General features: G+C 34.6%; 2 protein-coding genes across 4 annotated transcripts; one reads left to right on the top strand and one right to left on the bottom strand.

Moving 5' to 3' along the window:
• Positions 1 to 7,962: 7,962 nt before the first annotated feature.
• Positions 7,963 to 14,407, bottom strand: LOC126810846 (DNA excision repair protein ERCC-1). 2 transcript variants are annotated; one of them, XM_050536156.2, is made up of 11 exons: positions 14,328 to 14,407; positions 12,812 to 13,038; positions 12,525 to 12,585; positions 12,251 to 12,354; positions 11,628 to 11,727; positions 11,381 to 11,457; positions 10,695 to 10,794; positions 10,366 to 10,437; positions 9,191 to 9,259; positions 8,613 to 8,679; positions 7,963 to 8,389 (listed from the first exon to the last, which is right to left on the bottom strand). In XM_050536156.2, exons 1-11 carry the CDS (start codon positions 14,397 to 14,399, stop codon positions 8,373 to 8,375), a joined length of 966 nt encoding a protein of 321 aa, XP_050392113.1. In that variant the 5' UTR covers positions 14,400 to 14,407; the 3' UTR covers positions 7,963 to 8,372. The 2 variants fall into 2 exon arrangements, with proteins under 2 accessions (XP_050392113.1, XP_055955013.1); XM_056099038.1 differs by having other exon boundaries at positions 7,963 to 8,386.
• Positions 10,994 to 20,938, top strand: LOC126810844 (N-acetylglucosamine-1-phosphotransferase subunit gamma). 2 transcript variants are annotated; one of them, XM_050536155.2, is made up of 9 exons: positions 10,994 to 11,055; positions 16,018 to 16,072; positions 16,865 to 16,993; positions 17,169 to 17,252; positions 17,713 to 17,806; positions 18,162 to 18,359; positions 18,571 to 18,732; positions 19,053 to 19,125; positions 19,314 to 20,938. In XM_050536155.2, the coding sequence occupies exons 2-9, from the start codon at positions 16,041 to 16,043 to the stop codon at positions 19,430 to 19,432; spliced, it is 891 nt and encodes a 296-aa protein (XP_050392112.1). In that variant the 5' UTR covers positions 10,994 to 11,055; positions 16,018 to 16,040; the 3' UTR covers positions 19,433 to 20,938. The 2 variants fall into 2 exon arrangements, with proteins under 2 accessions (XP_050392112.1, XP_050392111.1); XM_050536154.2 differs by lacking the exon at positions 10,994 to 11,055 and adding an exon at positions 14,416 to 14,573.
• Positions 20,939 to 20,951: the final 13 nt, after the last annotated feature.

Below are 20,951 nucleotides of genomic sequence, written 5' to 3'. Positions count from 1 at the left end.
AAACCTAAAGTACAGCTGACATTGGATTATGAAAACAAAGAATGCCTAAAATGTCCATATATCAACACCTAATACTGATGTTACTTAGTTTTCAACAGCTGTCAATCGATTACTGACCACACACTGACCACATAGCGACCACAAGCTGATCATTAACCGATGTAATATGAAATCTATACTTGTGGTCTGAAACCACTGGTGCTTAAAGTGCCACATTGCATGGTGCTAATGTATTTTAAAGCACCATGGACATATGTAGAATCATCAGGCATGTGGTTGATTGATAGAAATAAAAATAAACATACAGAAGTTCGAGTTAGTTTATTTAAAATACGTCTTACTGTGTTTTCATACTAAACGCAAATTTTGCACCAAGAGTTTAAAAATTGTCCACGGTCAAGAAGGCTTATCGTGGAGTATAATTCGAGTTATCGGAAATGGACATGTTTTCTTTGTAATTTCTCTAAAATTAACGGAAACGATGAAGGTGGTATAGCTGTAATATACAACCAATTCAAGAGATCTGATTTAATATCGTATTGATGTGTTTAATAAAGGCAGAAGATTTCGATTTTTGAAAAAGGTGGGTCCTATTAAAAATCTTCTAACCCCGAAAAGATACACTGTTTCGAGAGTCCAGAATAAAGGGATAACTGTAGTATTTGGAGAATTCGTAAGAAGGATAAATAGAGATATAGATATTATAGAGAATTGGTAAATGAACTGATGAGGTTAACATTGTAAACAGTGTTAATCCCGGAAGATGTTCCTATTGTAGTGAAGGTGGCAGGAGGTGGGGGGGGGGGCATTTCTCCGCCCTATCTCTGTGTTTCCGCGCCTGAACAACGTACACTTGTTGACATAAAATGTATCTGTGTACGTTGTCTTTATCTGGTCAAAGAGAGGTTACATCTTACCCACACACGATCTGTATACAGAATGTAAACATGGCCGAATTCTAATTAATATAACGTAATTAGTAGAGATAAATGGTGCGAGGAAGAATTATCATATTACCATCAATGTGAGCAATATAAGCCTGGTTTATCTCACATTTAAAGAACCTTAAGGAGGAACGATTATATAATACGATCATCTAAAATAAATAAAAGGCCACGTGTCGGAGCTATCCATGCTTTGTGGTCAGATGAGAGGCTATTTTGATTGACCAGAGACAAAGAGTAAGTGCTCTAGTGCCACGTGCTGGAGCAGAACTAAGAAAAGCTTCTTATCAAAATGTAAACTCAATACTTTGATGGAGAGAGAAACTTAAATAAGCTTATAATAACATGATCACCTTTTGTTCTGTAACATGGTGATGGTAAACGTGTTTAGTTGTTCGGGATTAATCTCAGAAAATCTTATAATAAGAGGCTCTAGAGGAGATACAATCGTTCAAGCTTCTCTTTCTTATATTGGTATTATTCAACTTTGTATGTCATCGTACACTGAAGTGTACTAACAGATGTACAGGAACCATGACGTTTAAAGAGACGGCTAATGCGTTTGACAAAGCGAAGGTTGTCCCATGTTGCCAAGACAAGCAGGTACCAGGGGTCTGTTTCACGAAATTTTGACTAAGATAAAAATCCAAATTTCTGTAATTTGCTTGGATAATATTAGATTGATTTTAGTGCTTGGCCAATCAAAATTGATGAATCTACTAAAATTTGGATTTTATCTTTAGTTAAGATTTCGAGAAACAGGGTCCAGGCTGGTTTCTGAAATAGAATAACACCTCTGGTTTTATCGGTCTCATATCCCCTATAGCTTATGTATATTTCAGTAATTAAAACAGATAGTTGTTCGAAGAATGAGACAGTTAGAATAAAGGCATCCTTATTAATATTGTATATTTTATGAAATATCACAGCCCTGACAAAACTTCAACACATATAATGTACGACACATATATTATCACAATAAACAATATAAACTCATTTCAATTTTATTTCAATTACTACATCGTTACCAAACCGGTAACTAAACGAAGTTAATAATAGTAAAAACAACTGTCAAACGGAAGCAAGATGTGTGACGTTAATACACGAAAGTCGTTTTTTTAATTTGAGTCGAGTTTTTTGTTGGGTTTTTTTTTATATTGGAAAAGATTTTTTTTAAAGCATTATAAATTTTTTAATGGCAAAGTGCTTTAGACATATTGATTATGTTAACATATGTTAAATTTAACTGCAAACGATTAAAAATGAAACTGGTGGGCGGTCCCTGTGTTCTATTGTAATATGGTTGATATGTATAATTTAACGTCATTTAGACCAACTGTCCTGAATTGTTTTTTTTTAATAATTTCTTCCTTTTTTATTTTTTTTTGCACAAAAAGACATGAAAACTGAAGAATTGTTTCATTCACTGTAGAAATTCATCGGATTAGTTCGATTTAATAACGACTGCTATTATTCTTAAGCCTTTCAGCTCGGATGATTTTGGTCAGTGAAATTTTTTTCTTGGTATGGAGTCTTTTTTTTTTTTAGCCTTTGTCTTTGTTCGTCTTTTTTCGCTTTTGTTCGTTTTCTTTTCTGGTTATCATTTTAGCTTATGATTGAAAATCCATATTATTTATTGAGAGATGTAAATAGTATTGTTTACGTCCAGATGTTCTTGGCTTTAGTCGAGAACATCAAACGGTAGTTTATTTTTTTTTTCAATGGTCATCCAGTACAGCGTTTTGTTCCACAAATCATTTATATTGGATGCATTCAAAGTAGATTTTCTCATATTTTTTTTATATTATGGAAATGGAAATATAGCCATTCAATCTTTTTTAATGACCTATGATCATTCATATTTATTATTCAGTAATTTAGTAAATGGATATTGAATTTGTTTAAAAAAATATAATTAATTAATAACGATCTTAAGAGATCGACCATGTGCGCATTAATCAATGAACACAATGTTTTATATTTTATGGAAATATACAGCTATTTATTTCATTTTAATTAACCGTAAAAGAGGATATCTGGGTATACAGCAGACTAAACTATTATATTTTTTATGACATACTCTCCTCGTTTGATTTAGCACTAAAGTAAAATCACGAACTACCGACTTAAGTCAAAAAGTCACTGGTATATAGCTTGGATCTTTTGGTCGCGTGTATTAATAAAATGTCACAGATTAAGTTCTTTGTGATCAAGGGTCATAACTATCGGAAATTGTTAAAAATCAATAGGCTTCGTCGTCCCAGGACCATAAACACTGTGTAGGAATTTAAAGTCAATCGGTTATTAACTGTCTGTAGAGCTTCCACAAGATTTTTCTAGGTGATCAAGGTCATAACTCTAGCAGTAATTATCGGAAAATGTTGAAATTCCATAGGCATCTGCATATCATGACCTTAAACACTGTGTATGAATTTGAAGTCATTCGGATATTAGTTTGGACAACGGAAGGATGGACGGACCGGGCTGACGGACAGGGGTCACGACAATATATGACTAAATTTCAATGTGGGCTTATTAAACTGTTTTAAGCAAAGCCGTTTACAAAGACATATGCAAAACTATGAGTTGAGTGAACTGGCCATCCCAGTTACCAGTGGTATCAGGTGATCATAATAGAGTATGAATAGATTAGCTCCTAACCAGAAACGGTCAGTGTCCAAAGAGACAATAATATGTCTCAACTTAGTTTATGAAAGTATACACAATCTGAAATGAAATCAGGTGTAACGTCTACGGTTACCGGGCTAATGAAGGTCGTCATACGCCATGCACTGTGCTATAGTGGAATGTTTGCCCGGGTACGGATGTATTCGCCTACTCATGATTGTATTACAGGGTTCTTTGACGTGCATGTCAACTTATATACAGGATCGAAAGATGTTCCTTGTCAGGTCCCCCTTCCTGTACTACTGATAAGGGGAAATCCGGTAGACAAATCCAGAGAAATTTTCTTGGCAAACACAGGGGTCAAAGCCGGGACCCGGGACTTCCTATATATTTAGCGCGTTACTTAGTGGGCCCCTTTACATTTAGTCGTCTGTTGTAAAAAGCTGAGTAGATACCTACCCATACTTTAAATATGACCGTATCGTGAGTGTAACATTACGAACGTTTCGTAGAGGTCACATAATTAGAGAGTATAAGATATTTCTTAAACCCAACGATTTTCTCACGTTGACAATGGACCACAGACCAGGGAATCAGGAGCCCATGTCCTCCCTCAAAAACATAAAATAATAACTTTACGGGTTTCATGGGGCCCGGTCGCTTTTTATCTTCGACGAGTGTAAGAGTGTCTACTCCAAACATTTATACAACCAACCTTAATTAAAACTCTATAATAATAACATTTAGGTTGTAGTTAAATTGTTCCCTTAGACTCATGGTGAGTGGTCCTTAATCTCTTTTATATAAACCTACAGAACCATGCTTTTCATTCTATAAATTATATACCGCATGAAGATATTCTAGAAACTTGAAAGGATTTCGTACAAAGCGTAGTTCTAGTACCACAACAAACAAATATTGTACCTAAACAATACATAACTGACCACGCTATGGGTCAGCTTCACTCAGACCAGTACACAAGACTGACCTCTGCTCCTCACCCGAGAGATTAAACAATGATATTTGTAGACATGACCGAATGACCTAGACTGTTGTTTAAAATGGTCAGGTCAGTGGTGCATTCCTTTGACCAGTATCCAGTGCTGTCACCAGGTACAAGACGATACTTGTTACCGCGCTTTCGTTCTACCTGGCCTCTACTATGGGGGATAAAAGGCGCCGAAATATGTCATGTAACCCCAGATAGCTATAGAGGGCATATCGTTATGACAAGATTAATTTCAAAATCAGTTGGATCACAGATATCTGCTTGGATGACCCTTGCGTAGACCCAGACTTCATTTTTAGTATAATTAAAATGAATATTAGAGTGCATTATATTGCCATAATGTCGTCAAATGGAATTACAATTACACGTCTGGCCACCACAGTAACTGTGATCACTCGACTTTATCTGTGAAATTAAAAACTTGGTCAATTTTTCTTTGAGAGACCAATTTCTTGGATTGTTTGATATTTGATAGCAGTACTATTCATCTAAGGCCCACATATTTAAACTATGTCTCCTCTTTTCACAACTCTGCGAATATTTATATAAATGTCAAATTATTTGAAAGACTGGTGCAGCTACGTGGGTAAGATATAAAATCGCTTTATATAATTAAATGGTATTATCACTCCCTAAACTCCTAAAGACATTAAATGTAATTAATTTTATACAAATATATTATCACTTTCAAAATACACCTACTGATAATGGCAGTGGCCATATACAGAGGCGGATCTACGCCCCCTCCCCCTTAATTTTCGACAGTGCCCTTTTTTACTGCTGGAAACCCGTTGTAGGGATCCCAAATGACTCAAACCATCGACTCAAACACACCAGTCTGGTCTATTTAATGCTTCCACTTTCAAACGAATTCTTGTTGTTTAGCTGACGGTGTCCTAATCCTATAGAGTGACAAGCCTACAGACATATATCAATGATAGCATCTTGTGGAATCGGCGGCGTATACATTCATGCCCATCACCGACGCTCATGAGTGCAACTTGATGTAGCATTGTTTCATGTGTGGACAGTACACAGTACAAGTTACAAGGCTTAATATAGTGAAGTGGCTAGGGAATAGAGTCGTCTTTTTTCCCATCATGTACCAACTTTATATATTCCGTATTTAAGGAGTGAAATATACCATTTTAACAATAACTCGCTCGCCTTGACAATTTTCGAGGCGTATGTCCAACTGGCTTTTTTGCTCGATTTTAAGGCTCTTTTTCAACGATTTCCGAGCGTTAACTTAGACGAAAATATCAGCCAAATAGCTCTTGGAATGGCTACAGATGCAAGGAAATGACGGATAATTCCCTCCCCCCCCCCCCCGCCTCTCAGCGACGTGCCCCGTTTCCGCGGTCAGTGCACACATTTTGCGCTCTACCCCCCCTTTTCAAAATTCCTACATCCGCCCCTAATATACCACCCTCCAAAATACCAAGCTCGTTCTTGCTGCTTCTATACAAGCGTAACTTGCTACGTTTGGGTTTGGTACCAAGTACTTTTTAATTATAGTGATTTTACCTTATTAAAAGCTAATTTTGCAAATTACGTTAAATATCTAATCAATTTTGATGTGTTTAGCTACATTGATTTAAAGCCACGCCCAACATCCTTGTGCGTTTCTAGTGAAAACAGACATTATGAAACGCACCCATGGTTAAATTGTATACTTTAGATAACCTAAAAGTTATCCAGAACAAATTCGATGCGTGTATATTTCAAATAAAATCAAAGGAACAAACTTGAAAAACTGCTATTTTATCAGGTGTTTGATTTGGGACTCTCAACCATGTAATGTGACGGACGTTGACTACAACATGGGTTACGCGTGTTGCACGAAGCACAAATTATAAACTCAATCTTTTGTTAAATTGGTCTTTTATGTGACGGAAAGCGAACAGACAAAATAAGGGAAGGAAATAATTAACAATTCCTTCTAGGGAATTCCAGTAGAAATGTTGCCACCCATTTGCAGGTGTGCACCACTAGTGGACCTATTTCATAAGGCCAACTTCAAGTTTGGTCAAAGGTCACGAAATGTAAACAGGGCTAGAGCTAATCCAAACCCTAACCTACAACCTCGTCAACAATCACGTGCCCTAACCTTAATTACATCTCAGCGACCTAGACGAAAATGTAGTAGTTAGTTGTATTTTACGTCCGCTTCCACCGAGGTGATATCGCAGACGAAAATTGAGTTGGCCTCAAGAAATAGACCTCACCTGCTAGTGGTACGCGTCTGGTGGAGAAGGGGAAATAACTCCAGCTTCAATTTCTAGCGATGGACACAGACTACCAAAGTATTGACTCCAGTGTCGCCCCTTTGACACGTGGAAATGTCTTGTCCAAAGTATGTTTGAGGTTGACTATGGAAATTTGAAAGTCACAAATTCAAAGTAGAATTTCTGAAGAAATACAATTATTTTGTGATCAGTGACCTTGGTTCCGATTGATTACTTGATTTTTAGAACAATAACAAACCCTTATTGTACTAGTTCACAATAATTCCCAACATGCCATTTAAACATACATATGCAAGAGCACACTGATCAGCAATCAATATTCGCCAGGCAGCTACAATCACTGATAAGGATCACATCAATGCGACTTAATGAGTCTCAAATATTAACTTTTTTCTACCGACAAATTAAATTCTGAAACATTTTTTTTATGTATTAGAAAAATAAATAAAGACATTTGACGTACTTGTAGGTAAAATTATTTCCTATTTAGTGTAAATGGGTATTAAAATGAGTAAAAGGCAGCATTCTGCCCGAAGCAGTAACGTCTTATGTAAAAAATGCATGCGCCATTGAGCCAATGATTGACGCCGTGTGCTGTGACACCACATGTTGAATGCAGTCATCTTTTACAGAGATATTAGAAGACTTTCGTAATCCTCTGTGAAACAGATTGATGCAAGAGCTAAATCTGCCAATTGCAGGTCTTTCTTTAGGCCTGAAATGTTATCTAAATATTAATTAGACATTAATTAACTTATCCAGACCATAATCAACTCTCGATGGCATCACTAGCCTGCGAGATTTACTGGATTATAATCCCATTTGCTGCTTGACTTCTATTCGTAGTTTAATCATGGAATGAATGATTGAGACTATGTTTTTTATCATACAGACTTTAGTAATGATGATCGAGGCTAGGCCGAAATTTCAATCGTTTAATTCTCTGTTCATAGTGGATCAATTTGACTGAAATTTTCAGCAACTTGCCTTTACATTATCTAGTTTTTAACTATTATAGTGAGAACTGCCAGCTCTTTATCTTATCTCCCATAATGTATCTTTAAAGATTAATTCCCAACATGTTTATCCTATAAATTCTGTAAAAAATATCTTGTTTTTCACTAAGAAAACATAAATGATAATAATTTATTACAAAAATATAACTGCTTTATGTACAATTGTTATTCTATCCAATTTAAAATAAAACTAACATTTCTCTGAAGAACATCGAAAAATTATGATGCAATCAACTGAATAATATTATCTGGAGGAAAATGAGGACGATTATGATTGTCATACATGTATATTCAAAAGATATCATGACATTTTTAAATAGCAGCACACTACTTAAGGTTGCATCAGTCACTTGGTGTATGTGGTGCAGTCATTAGAAGTAATTTACTTCCGGAAAAAAATAAGTCCTTGAAGGTTCAAGTATTAATCATTCCTCAATCTATGTCAGCTGGTGCACTACTTCTCACCACTCTCTTTCCTAATACTGGTTGCACTAATAAGCGTTTATCACATATAGGTTGCCTATTTTCATGTTTCCTGATCTTCTGAAATAAAAATATTAAATACATATAACATAAACTTTCTGATTATATTATTTTTAAAGCATCAACTTTTATAGCATTACATTTATACCATCAGGTGTACTATTTAGTGATTACACCATATGAATATGCAACAACATTTTAAATATTAGAAGCTATTGTTCAAGAACTATACATGTTCCTCATTCAGATAGATACTGTAGCTAATTCATGAGTTTAGTTTTACCTGTGTTCTTGGGAATGTTTTTCTTCTTTAAAAATGGTTCATGTAATACATCATAGAGTCTTTTAGCCTATAAATTATAAAATAAATGTTATTAAATACTGTCATTTTCATTTTCCTTTTATTGTGTGGTAACAATTTATATGTTCTTGATAAAAGTAGGTTTTCTTCATTGACTCCAGAATTCTGGGTGGGGGTCAGGTAGGGGAGAGAGAAGAGAGGGGAGAGAGAGAGAGAGGGGGGCTTTAAGGTACACTCGACACAAACTAGGTCATTTCGGGACTAACATATGGTTCAATTTTTTTTCAATAATTCACTTGTGTGCAGGGGTCTTTAGCAGTGGGAGGAAACTGGAAGACCCAGAGAAAACCCACGACCCTACTCCTTGTCACGTACAACCGGAGAATCGAAACCCCACCAGTTGACTCAATCACAGACCTTATGATACAGCATGCACATGCTAACCATTTGGCCATCCAACCCCCCATCAAGAAGTAGATCTAAACAAGTCTGATGAAAACGAGTGAACATCCAATTTGCAATTAAATAAGTTAGTAAATATTTTTTTTTTAAATCAATACCTTCTGTGGACCAAACCCTGGACATAATCCTAAATCTTCTTTATCAGCTTTCATTATATTCTCTACAGACTGAAAGAAAACATGAATAACTTAAATCGTTACTTTGAATCAAACAATAACATAGATCACAATCCATTTAGTTGGTTACTTTTCAAATTCAAGACCTACATACTGTAGGCAATTTACAGAACCTCAATGACGATGAAAAGAAATGGGAGTTAAATGTCTTAACTTTTTCATATCGTCTGATCTAATAAAGACGAGCATGCGGCATGCAGTGTGCTATATGGGAAAGTTTGCTCTGATAACGTGGGGGTTGGATGGCCGATTGGTTACCATGCATGTTGGATCAGAGGATCTGCCATTTTTGGCGTGGTTTTCATTCCCGCTTGTACATGACAAAAAGTAGGGTCGCCTGTTCAAACTCGTGAGTTTTCTCTGCGTCCTCCGGTTTCCTGCCACTGCTAAAGACCCCTACGTGCACGCGAATTATTGAAATATAACTGAAACCATATGCCAGTCCTGAGATGACCTAGTTTGTGTCGAGAGGAGATTAAACCCAATTTCTCTCTGCTCTGATAACAACCCTACAGATTACTCTTATTTCAATTTCAAACTTTTTAATGTGCTGCCAAGTACACTGAAGTGACTGGACCTGCTTTTTCCATACCAGAAATAGGCACTGTTCACCGCTATGCCTTCCGTCAAGCAACATTGACAAGGAACTTTCTAGCGAACACAGAATCTAACATGGGATTTCTTGATTAGTGAGCAATCACCATACTCACTGAGTCAACATGGCTCCCAAACTGTTTTTTTTTTTTTTAATGGGGTTTTAACATCCTACTGTTTTGCTCCGAACTGGGCTAATGAAGACGGACATACGCCATACACCATACACTGTGCTATGAGGCAAATTTTGCCCGGATAGCGGCACTACGGCTTACTCTTATATCAAATTCCAACAGTCAAGGGATCTTTTACGTGCACGCCAATGTGTACACAGGACCTCGGTTTTTCGTCCCATCACTGACAATGGGGAACCACGCAAGAAAATCTGGATGAACTTTCTCGGCAAATGCAGAAATCGAACACCCGACCTCTAGGCTAGCGAGCCAGTGTCTTCCTCACTTCGCCACTGTGACCGCCCTCCCAAACTGTAATGGCTAACTTACCTTAAAAGATGATATAAGAGTTGTACAATCTGTTTTATTTACTGATTTAACCATAGTAAAACAATCTGATAACTACAAAAACAAATAATTTTATTAAAAATTTACAATCAGATTTAGTTACGAAAATAGATTCACACTGAAATTGTTTTGTATTCAAATGGCAGATAGGACTTTAAGAAGCTAGAATAAGTACTGACTAAAGAGTGGGTGTTGATAAAAAAAATTATACCACATTGTAATTATATCAAAATAGTTTACTTCCTTTGAGTGGACTATCTCACCCTATCAAGATAGCGGTGACTATCTTGATAGAAATAATATTGTTTTACCTTTGTCATAAAATTACTATCTGTTTTTTCCATAATGGCATCTGGTGGTTTATTTTCATAAACTTTATAGGTTTCTAAATATCTTCCTGCTTCTTCAGCCCTGTTTACAATTTGAAAAGTTATATAAACACATGTTAAGCAATATCTTTTTCTCATTGCTTAAACTGACTGATGTCTGTGTACAGATGTTTTAAATAATACCCCAGTTTAATAAATGATTTATCTCCCTTGAATAAGTGACAATAGAATATAGTTGATGCTCAATTGTCATGCCGGAAAGTTCCAAACTGACAGAATGTTAACCCAGTTACGTGGAATTCCTTCTTGTCACAGTTCTCTCAGTCCCGACAACTGAGGAGGTGTAAGTAGAATTATGACATAATCAAACAACAAACACAACAGCTGTCATGGTTGGTTGAGATATACATACATGGTCTCAATTCTGTATCAGTCAATTGCAATTTGATCAATTCGGAGCATTCCAGAGTATGTTTAGTAAATCATATTTTATGTGTCAAAAATACTTTAAGTAGTCTCCATAAATACTGGTGACTTTTTAAAAGCACTGCCCGGCTGACTTTTGACAATGCAATGAAATTATGGCCAAATCTTTCATAATTATATCATAATCCTTTAGTAGCATTTAGTGATTGGAACATCAATTAGAAAGTATACAAATAACTTACGTAAAAGCTAACATCAATGTACAATCTGCTAATATACATATCTTTGATAAACCTTTCAGTAAATGATGTGGATCTGCCTAGAATAACATAATATTTAAAACAATAGTATTCAACTTTAATCATTAATAACAGATACACTGAGAACCAATTATAGATGAATAATTAAGCAGATTCTTTAACAACCATTTATATGTATTATCTGGTAGTCTATATTTATGTATATGACAAACAATCAATGATTACTTACTAAATCTACTTGAACTAATAACACCCGTAAATCAAAACTTCTACCTAATGACTTTAATCTATCATGTATATAATTAGGATGTAACTGATGGTATCGTAGACTACAAAAGAAAATTTAAAAACTGTATTATTTTATTATAAGTTACACACTTTTTATAACCATGATCTGCATTACTTGAACTCAATGACAAAATGGTGTAGCAATTGTAGTTTATAAGCAGACCAAATACATTGATAACATCAGAAGCATTTTGAAAATCATCTGCATAACCACAAACCTCATTTCTAACACTTCTGAAGCCCATCCAACAGCATTTATGACAATAAATGTTAATTCTAATTGATAAATGTAAGGACTGATTGCTGGATTTTTTAGGATTACAGGTTTTTAAACTTTATCATTTATTTTACTTAACTTACAGACCAACAAAGTGCAGATGGTATCACCATCTATGTTTTACCGTTTTTAGTGTCTAGATTACAATCCAAGAACACTTTTCAGTCTTTATTTGTTAAAATTAAATAAGAAAAATGCTAAATGGTTTTTGCCATGTAGCATTTGTAATGTCCAGATCTAATTATTTTATTGAAAACAGAAACAAGTCATCAAAAATAAAAATTTACCTGAGAAACAAAGCACAAGTTGCTTGTCCCATGACATAATCTGGAATAATATTACCATATTCCCATGGTATATTCCTAATATGTTTCAAGATTGGATTGCCTCTCTGTAAATATGTTCAAATGAAAACAATTCAGTTAGATACATGTATCTTATGTTTACAACCCCAATAAAGACAGAAATTCATACAAGTTCATTTCAGTGCTGAATATTTTTTAGAAAAATAGTTTAACAAATAAAAAACAGATCTTGATTTTATAATAATACATGTTTTACCTGTCTTGGATTAACAATGACAGAGTTGGTAGTACCTAATTTAGCTAATGTTGGAAAATTTCTGAAAAAATAACAAACTTGGTGGTTAATAATATAAAAATGCATTACGATGTTTCACACAGCCCAAGTCTTTAAGAACATACATGCAAATGCTTTCCAGATTACTGGGCCAATATCTAGAAGCTGAAAATATCTACCCACATTTATGGTTTTAATAATAGTGGAAAGCTATATAATTCCACTTAGTTATTATATTATAAAATCACAATTAGTATTAAATCACTTACTCCACTGTTTCTTCTTTCTTTCCATTGTCAGTTTTAACTACACCTGATGAAGGTGTTGCTTTCTGGACAACTGTTTGTTGTACATTAGGAACGTGGCTGCTATTTTCAGGGACATTATCAGTAGACTTGGTACTGGTGATGCATGATGTGGACTCTCCCAGCTGATTATTCAAATCTTTAGTTTTTTTAGTTGATTGAAAGTTTTTAAATGTAGACTGGATGTTACTCTAAAATATTAATATCATGCATCATTAACAATCGCTTAATCCAGGAATTAATTCCCGCCATTGGTTTCATTTTTATAAATGTCACGTGACCATCAAAATACATTTATGGTACATCTTTGACACATCTATGTCTATGGTTACAGTACAGAGCAGATAACAGATTTGTGACTTCCCAATTTTCATTTGGCAGTAGTGTCAGCACAAAATCGTAGATATAACTTAAAGGAGATAAATCGCTAATATTTGGGATCTAGAAATTGACACAAATGGGTCGCAATGCATCCAATAATGTAATATGAATGTATATAAATTGATTTACATTCAATAGTTTCTATTTTTACTGTAATTTCTAATCAGTTACGTTCGGCGAAATACGTTAGAAGTCTCAATCGAATGGAAATCTCTAACGTCTGGTTATTCCAGCCTACGCCGATAGTATTTATTGCGCATGCTATCCAGATAAGAATATAGCATCACCGTTTGACATGACTTGTGGAATGTGCCTAGCCTCGTTTTTCGAGTCCCTTATTACCAATAGCGCTGAAACACAGTATGGTACACGATTCGTGTACCAATTGTAAAATGTTTATTTTGTCTTAAATATTGGATATGAGAAGGCTATCTTTTCCCGGTCAGATCACAACATCAATGTTGATTTAAACGGACAATTAATTCGTGTTTTCAATGTCGAAGATTTTGGATGATATTGAGTTAGAGACTTAGCTACTTTTAAACATACACAGTGTTATCATTTCTAAGGGGATGCTATGTACAATACAATACTACAAATAGTGACAATCAAGTGAAAAGAAGGCTGCCAGACTACAAGTACAACGCATGCACCAACTGAATAAGAAAATACTGCAACCATATTCATTCAATGAATCAATAATTGGCTGTGTTGAATCACACACCTCAATCAGTTATCTGGAATGACAGAACTATGACAGGATTGAATTCTGTGTCATTCAATTCAAACTGTCCGTTCCGGAATCACAATTAACAATTAACAATCACCCCCCCCCCACACACACACACACACACACACTCCCCTATAATTCATTCATAATAACAGACAGTATCATTATTATAATAACAACTGTACCGGTACCACCTGTAGGCCTATACTAACATAGCCATTTAACTATCATTTATATTTTGTTTTTATCCTTCGACACGATTGTATTCTTTTTTCTTTTTTTTATCTATAACACATTTTTTGAGCATTTCATTTTAGTAAAGGTATCTTTCAACCACTATCTAAGATGTGATATTATCCAATTGTATACCGATTTTCTTTCTGAATCATCAATTTCTTCTAAGGTTGGTATTGCGAATTTTTTGCTTCTGGGCGCAGCCATGACAGCAATGGGGGATAACTCACATATTTTCCGTTACAACATGGCAGCTGTTCTGAAATAAAGAAATAAATATTTGTTTAGAGCCTATTATTTGTTAACGTCGTACTACATGCATCAAGATGTATAAAGGATTAACAGGAATTTTCCTCGCTTTTTTGTGCCTTATTTACAACGGTAAAAAGTAGCAAAGAGTCCTAAAAAAAGTTCATAAAATAAAAATTTGATATTGTATCTGTAGCTATACAATCTAAAAGATTTATAAAATATAATAGTCTAATGAATGTAATCAGTTAGTCACAAACATTTTAAGGACCAGGCCCAGTCAATGCAATAAAGCGATAGTCGTATGTGATGAGGGGGCAGCGGTGATTCAGTGAGTAAGATGTTAAAATTGCCTCGCTAACCGGGAGGTCCTGTGTTCTATCCCAGTGTTGGCCGAGAAACTTTATCATGATTATCCGGCATGGCCCCCCCCCCTTGTCAGTGGCCATTGGTGTAGGATGGAAGGCCTAGAGCAAGGGACAATGTGTATAGTCATTCAGATGGGATGAAAAACCGAGGCCTGTGTAGACTAAACATTGGCATGCACGTAAAAGAATCCTTGATAATTGGAATTCTATATATGAGTATGCATGTCTTCATTAGCCCAATTGGTGCAGAAAAGTAGGACATTTAACCCCATTTCATTTCGTATGTTATGAATGAATGAAGTGGATATCAGTGTTTTGTTGTTTTGGTTGAATCAGCTCGCATGTCATGATGATTGATTTTTGCGAGACAGCACATACATGGATACATCTTAAATTAGATCATCTATTACTTTTCAAAATGAAATGAAATGGGGTTTAACGTCTTACTGTTCTGCTCCTATACTGGGCTAATGAAGACGGGCATACGCCATACAGTGTGCTGTGAGGGAAATTTTGCCCGGGCAGCGGCACTTATGCCTACTCTTATATTGAATTTCAACTGCCAAGGGATCTTTTACGTACATTCCAATGTATACACGGGACCTCGGTTTTCCATATCATCCGAAGGACTAGACAGCTGTCCTTGTCAGGCACTCCGTTCTACACCACTGACAAGGGGAAACCACATCGGAAAATCAGCATGAACTTTCTCGGCCAATGCAGGGATCGAACACCCGACCTCCAGGCTAGCGAGCCAGCGTCTTAACCACCTAGCCACCGTGGCTCCCCTATTATTTTTCAGCTTGTATCTTATATTACTATGAACATAGAGAGGACATAGTAGGCTATTTGTAGCCTATATTCAAAATATATTTTTATTTCCTTTGAAAATGTCCATTTATGATCATAATGATGTTAAGAGTCAAACAATGAGCTGCACAGTGGCAGGAAGAAGATTATAATGCTTCTGAATTTAGGCATTGGCTTATACAACTTACAGTATTTGATTTTAGGGCGCTTGATATCATAAATGAGAATATTATTCTAAAAGATTTAACAGGTAGCTTAAAATTGACCCCTAATGTTCAAAAGGAATTCACTGAAATAGATAGAAGTGCAATGACTCCCTTGCCCTGCTGTGTCCTTTCCCCCGACTTGTGCCTCTTCAATTTCATTGAGTTTTCATAAGAAATCATTGTATCTTTTAGATGTGAATTGTGAATTTACAAACATGAAAATAGTGGATGAACCTTCTAGTTATGGGTAAGTTATTTTTAACTTGCATTTAACTGATCTTTCCCAATAAAAATGATTTGCTAGTCAGTTATTTGGTTCAATTAAAAAGTAATTATTAGAATTTGGGAGATGTTTTTTAAAAATAGTAGTGGTGATTTGACATCACGGGTGATCAAATTAGATTGTATGCAAAAGTTTAGACAAATTGACCAATCCATTGCTATGGTATAGGCATGTTAACTTCAGTTTACAGGTTGTTTAATGCTTTTCAAGGAGTTGAGAACAAATACCATGGAAGCACGTTAGTGTAAAATGTCCAGTGTCTGGGGTTTTTTTTTATAATTAGCTGAATCTAAGGTTACTATAAATATCATTCATATTGTTCAAAATTAATAATTAGATTTATTTTCATGGAAAAAGTGACATCAAGTTTGGGAATAATGATTTTGGTTTTACCCTGACAAAATGTCAGGCACTAATGAAGTAGTCTCTGATATTTTGAATTTTATGCCAGACACATATCAATGGTACCGGTATTAAATAGACAATGAGTCTCCAACAGAATAACCGGCACCTGGGAAGTTTGTGACAAAGTCTGAATTTGTGCCTGGCAGTATTTGTGACCAATGCCTTATTTTCAGGTTTGGTACTGATAATGCACCTGAGAAAATAGCTATAGATTTAAAGCAGTCAAAGAGCTGCTGTCATGGCAAAAGTCTATCCTTTTATATTAATCAATAAAAAGTTTTTGATCGCTTAACACATTTGACATAGAAGTCTGTAATATCCTTTGTTTTGATAAGTTTTATTTTATTATAGGTTAAATAATAATGGTTACTATAATCCATACGTTAACACGTTAACTATGAGAGTTAAACCTGCTAATTTCTCTGGACCACCACATCTGAAAAGACTGGTAGGAAAATGTTTTAATAAGATACTTGAATCGTAAGTACCAAAAGGAATTTTCTTTACAGGGAATGTTGCCTGTCAGCTCTGTTATTAAATGTTACAGGCAATGGCTTTTGTGTATTTACTAATTTAAGATTATGTAAATTGTTATTTAATATCTTTCATCTTTGACTGACTTTAAGTTTGATATATCATGTTTGTTTGTTTATAGATATAAGTATAAGTTCTGTCCATTTTCAAATGTTACACAACATGAACAGAGTTTACGCTGGAATCCCTATAGTGGTGTGTTAGGGTAAGTCATGGTTACTATGAGGATAGATTAAACATACTAACTTAAATAGTTTACGGATTAATGTCGACGAGCAGGTAGAGGAGTTAAGAAATCATTTATTTCTGGGAGTATCAAGGACCAATCATAAAACTACTAATGAGTATAAAGCAACCTGTATAACCATGACATAGTGTTATCTTAATATTTCAGAGGGAGGGGGGGTTGCATGGCCAAATGGTTAGCACAAGCGCGCTGTATCATAAGGGCTGTTATTGAGTCAACTGGCATGGTTTCAATTCCCAGATTGTACGTGACAAGGAGTAGGGTCGCCTGTCCAACCTTGTGGGTGTTCTCCGGGTCCTCCGATCCTACGCACAAGCCAATTTAAAAAATAAAATTGAACCATGTGTTAGTCCCGAAATGACCTAGTTTGTGTTGAGTGGACGTTAAACCCCATTTCTCTCTCTCTCTATTATTTCAGAGTTTGGCAAGAATGGGAAATAAGGAATAATACATTTGTTGCTATGGTAATGGGAGATGGAGATAGTTGTGGAGAAAAATTTAGACTAACAAAGGTACATGTTTTACAAATAAATAAATAAATAGATAATATGTTCCCTGTAAAAATAATATTAATCTTTTGTTTTTGTATACTTAATTTGAAAAAAGTTTATGATCGGGCTTCATCTTGACCTTTCATCAGATTCCTGGTTTAATGCTGAAAAAACTTTTTGAAATTATTCAGATTTTAATACTTGTTACAGAATTAGACTTGTTACAAGAGTTAAATAACCCAACAGAAATATACTCACTTTATCTTGTTATGCAATTTTTGATCAGTGTCTAGAGTAAACAAAGCATTGAACTATTCTGAAATAAAATATGATTTAACTGAATTAAATCTATAATTGTTTTTGTTTTTTTGGACAGGTATTTTTTGTTTGTGGTAATAAGTCTGTTATCTTAAATGTTACGGAACCTCATACATGTGAATATCATCTCACATTTCAAACAGTATTAGTATGTCATAAGAACGCCATGTTAGTCTATCCTATGCTATCCAAACCAGAACGAGATACATGGAATCAACTGGAAACTTTATTAGCTTATGAAGAAATAACACAAAAGGTAAGATCATTGAATACTAATATAATGGCAGATGTCATGCATGGAACAGGGTATTCTTTCACATTCTGGAACACCCAATACCAATTGCCACATGGCTTGGCTGAAAAGGGTTTCTTTGGTGGATTCACATTCCTTTGGATTTATTTCATGTATGCTGGATTTGATATTTGACTTTGTAAATTGTCTATCATGTGGATTTTTTTCTCTTTAGGGATATCAGAAAAAATTACGTTTACTATTTGAACAAGCTGGTTTATATCTTACTAAAGAAAAGAAAGAAATATTAGCAACAAAAGTTCGAGAAGAAAATAGACAAACATATAATACAGGCAGTAACAATGGACGCTTTTTCCTTATAGATAAATGTAACACAGTAAGTATGTTGAAATGAAATGGAATGAAATAGTCATTGACATAGTGACTGACACAGGATAGTAATTGACATAGTGATCCAGTGTGTTTCACAGTGACTGACACAGCACTTATTAATAGCATTTTTTGGTAGCTCACAGTAACCGACATATTTTACTTTGATTTTATATTTAACAAATAATATAAAAAGGTTATAAATGCAGTTTCCTTTGAAACACAGTTATTAAGTCTAAGGGAGGTAACTATTTAACACAAGACATTTTCAGTACTGTAGATGTATTTAATTCACATTTTGTCTTTCTTGGTTGTATTTTTTTATAGGAATATCAAAAATTGGAAACAGAAAATGAAAGATTGAAAAAACTATTGAAAGATAATGGTATTAGTGATGAAGGTAATCATTTTTAGCTTGCTGTAATTTAATAACAACCCACAAAATCCTTGATGTCATTTCTTCATAACCTGAATACTAAATTTTTTAGATTTTAAAGGTTTTTTTTTTATATACTGCAAACTATGTGGACACTATTGCTGTATAAATAAATTACCAATCTCATTTTATATTATTTCTTTTAATTGCAGTTGAAGTGAAACCCTCTTCAAACAACACAAGTATGCCTACTGCTGTAATTCCTGATAATAATAACAATAACACATTACATAATATAAATAATACTATCAGTAATCATGAAAAAAGTTAAATCATTTTTAATCCACTGTATTTATATCTAGTTTTACATATGTCTATATTCCATATTGATTGTTTAATATTAAATAATCAGATCAAGATATGATTTGTTGACAGAAGAGGGTTGTTAATTATAAGATGCCTTATTCCTTATTAATGGAAATTTCATGTGCAATAATTTCATGATGTATATTTTTTATTAATTTTTTTGTATACAATTATTTAAAACAGGTTGTTATTTTGTTTGGGGAACATGACAGATCCAATTCAGTTTAATGAAATTTGTTTAAATTGTGGGGTATAATTTTATAGATGACTGTAAAGCACAAATATGGATTATATCATCTCAGGGGGGTGGGTAGTCGATGGGTTAACATGTGCGCGTTTGATCACAAGGTCTGTACGTGGCAAGAAGTAGGGATTTTCTCTGGTTCCCCCAGTTTCCTCCAGCCGCTAAAGATCCCTATGCACTAGCAAATTATTGAAATAAAATTAAATCATATGTTAGTCCCAAAATTACTCTCTCTTCTCTCTCTCTCTCTCTCTCTCTCTCTCACACAGAATGTTGGTTGAAACAGATAGAAAATCAAAGTATAAAATATTCTCTCAGATAATAATAGTTCATACCTAATACCTGTGGACTGCTATATACAAGTATACAGGGTTTCACACTGTATGGTTTGGGGTGGACCAGTTTTTATAGATTTTAACATGGTTATTAGAATATTGTCTTTATGTTTGATGTAGCTTTTAGGTATGGTAATACTCCACCTTTTTTGTCTCATCCCTTTAATAGGAGGTATAGGTACTAATTTATTGCTCATTGGGATATATATAAATGGTTTGTTTTGTTTTGTTTTTTTTATCTGTGATGCATATTTCTGAATAAATGACTTAATTTCATTTCCCAAATTGGATAGTTAAAGAAGTTATGTATTTTGCATTGCGGAATTTATTTTAACTGTAGGTAATGAATAACATAATGACTAAACTTCTCTTTTAAAGAAATAAAATATGGTATGTGTAATGAAAAAAGTATAAATGTTTGTATGACTTATAAAGAAAATCTATTTTATATTTTTTGTAAATAAATGAAATGAAATGAAATGGAGTTTAACATCCCACTGTTTTGTTCTGACTGGGCTAATGAAGACAAGCATATGCCATACAGTGTGCTATGAGGGAAATTTTGCCCCAGACAATGGTGGTAAGACCTACTCTAATATCAAATTCCAGCTGCCAAGGGTTCTTTTCAAGCACATCAATGTGTAGACAGGATCTTGGGGGGGGGGGTTTCCGTCCCATCCGAACAACTATACATTGTCCCTTGCCAGCACCACTGACAAAGAGGAACCACATCGAAAAAACCTGATAAATATTCTTGGCCAATGCAGTGTTTGAACACAGGACCTGCAGGTTAACGAGTCAACATCTTGCTCACTGAGCCACTGTGGCTCCCTTTTTGTGAATAAATTCATTCTGATCTTTTCCATCAATATGGTTCTATATGTATATTTTACAGCAGGTTATAT

Source organism: Patella vulgata, chromosome 2, assembly GCF_932274485.2.
Source record: "Patella vulgata chromosome 2, xgPatVulg1.2, whole genome shotgun sequence".
In the NCBI taxonomy this organism is placed as follows: domain Eukaryota; kingdom Metazoa; phylum Mollusca; class Gastropoda; family Patellidae; genus Patella; species Patella vulgata.
This window is presented reverse-complemented; position numbering and strand designations above follow the sequence as displayed.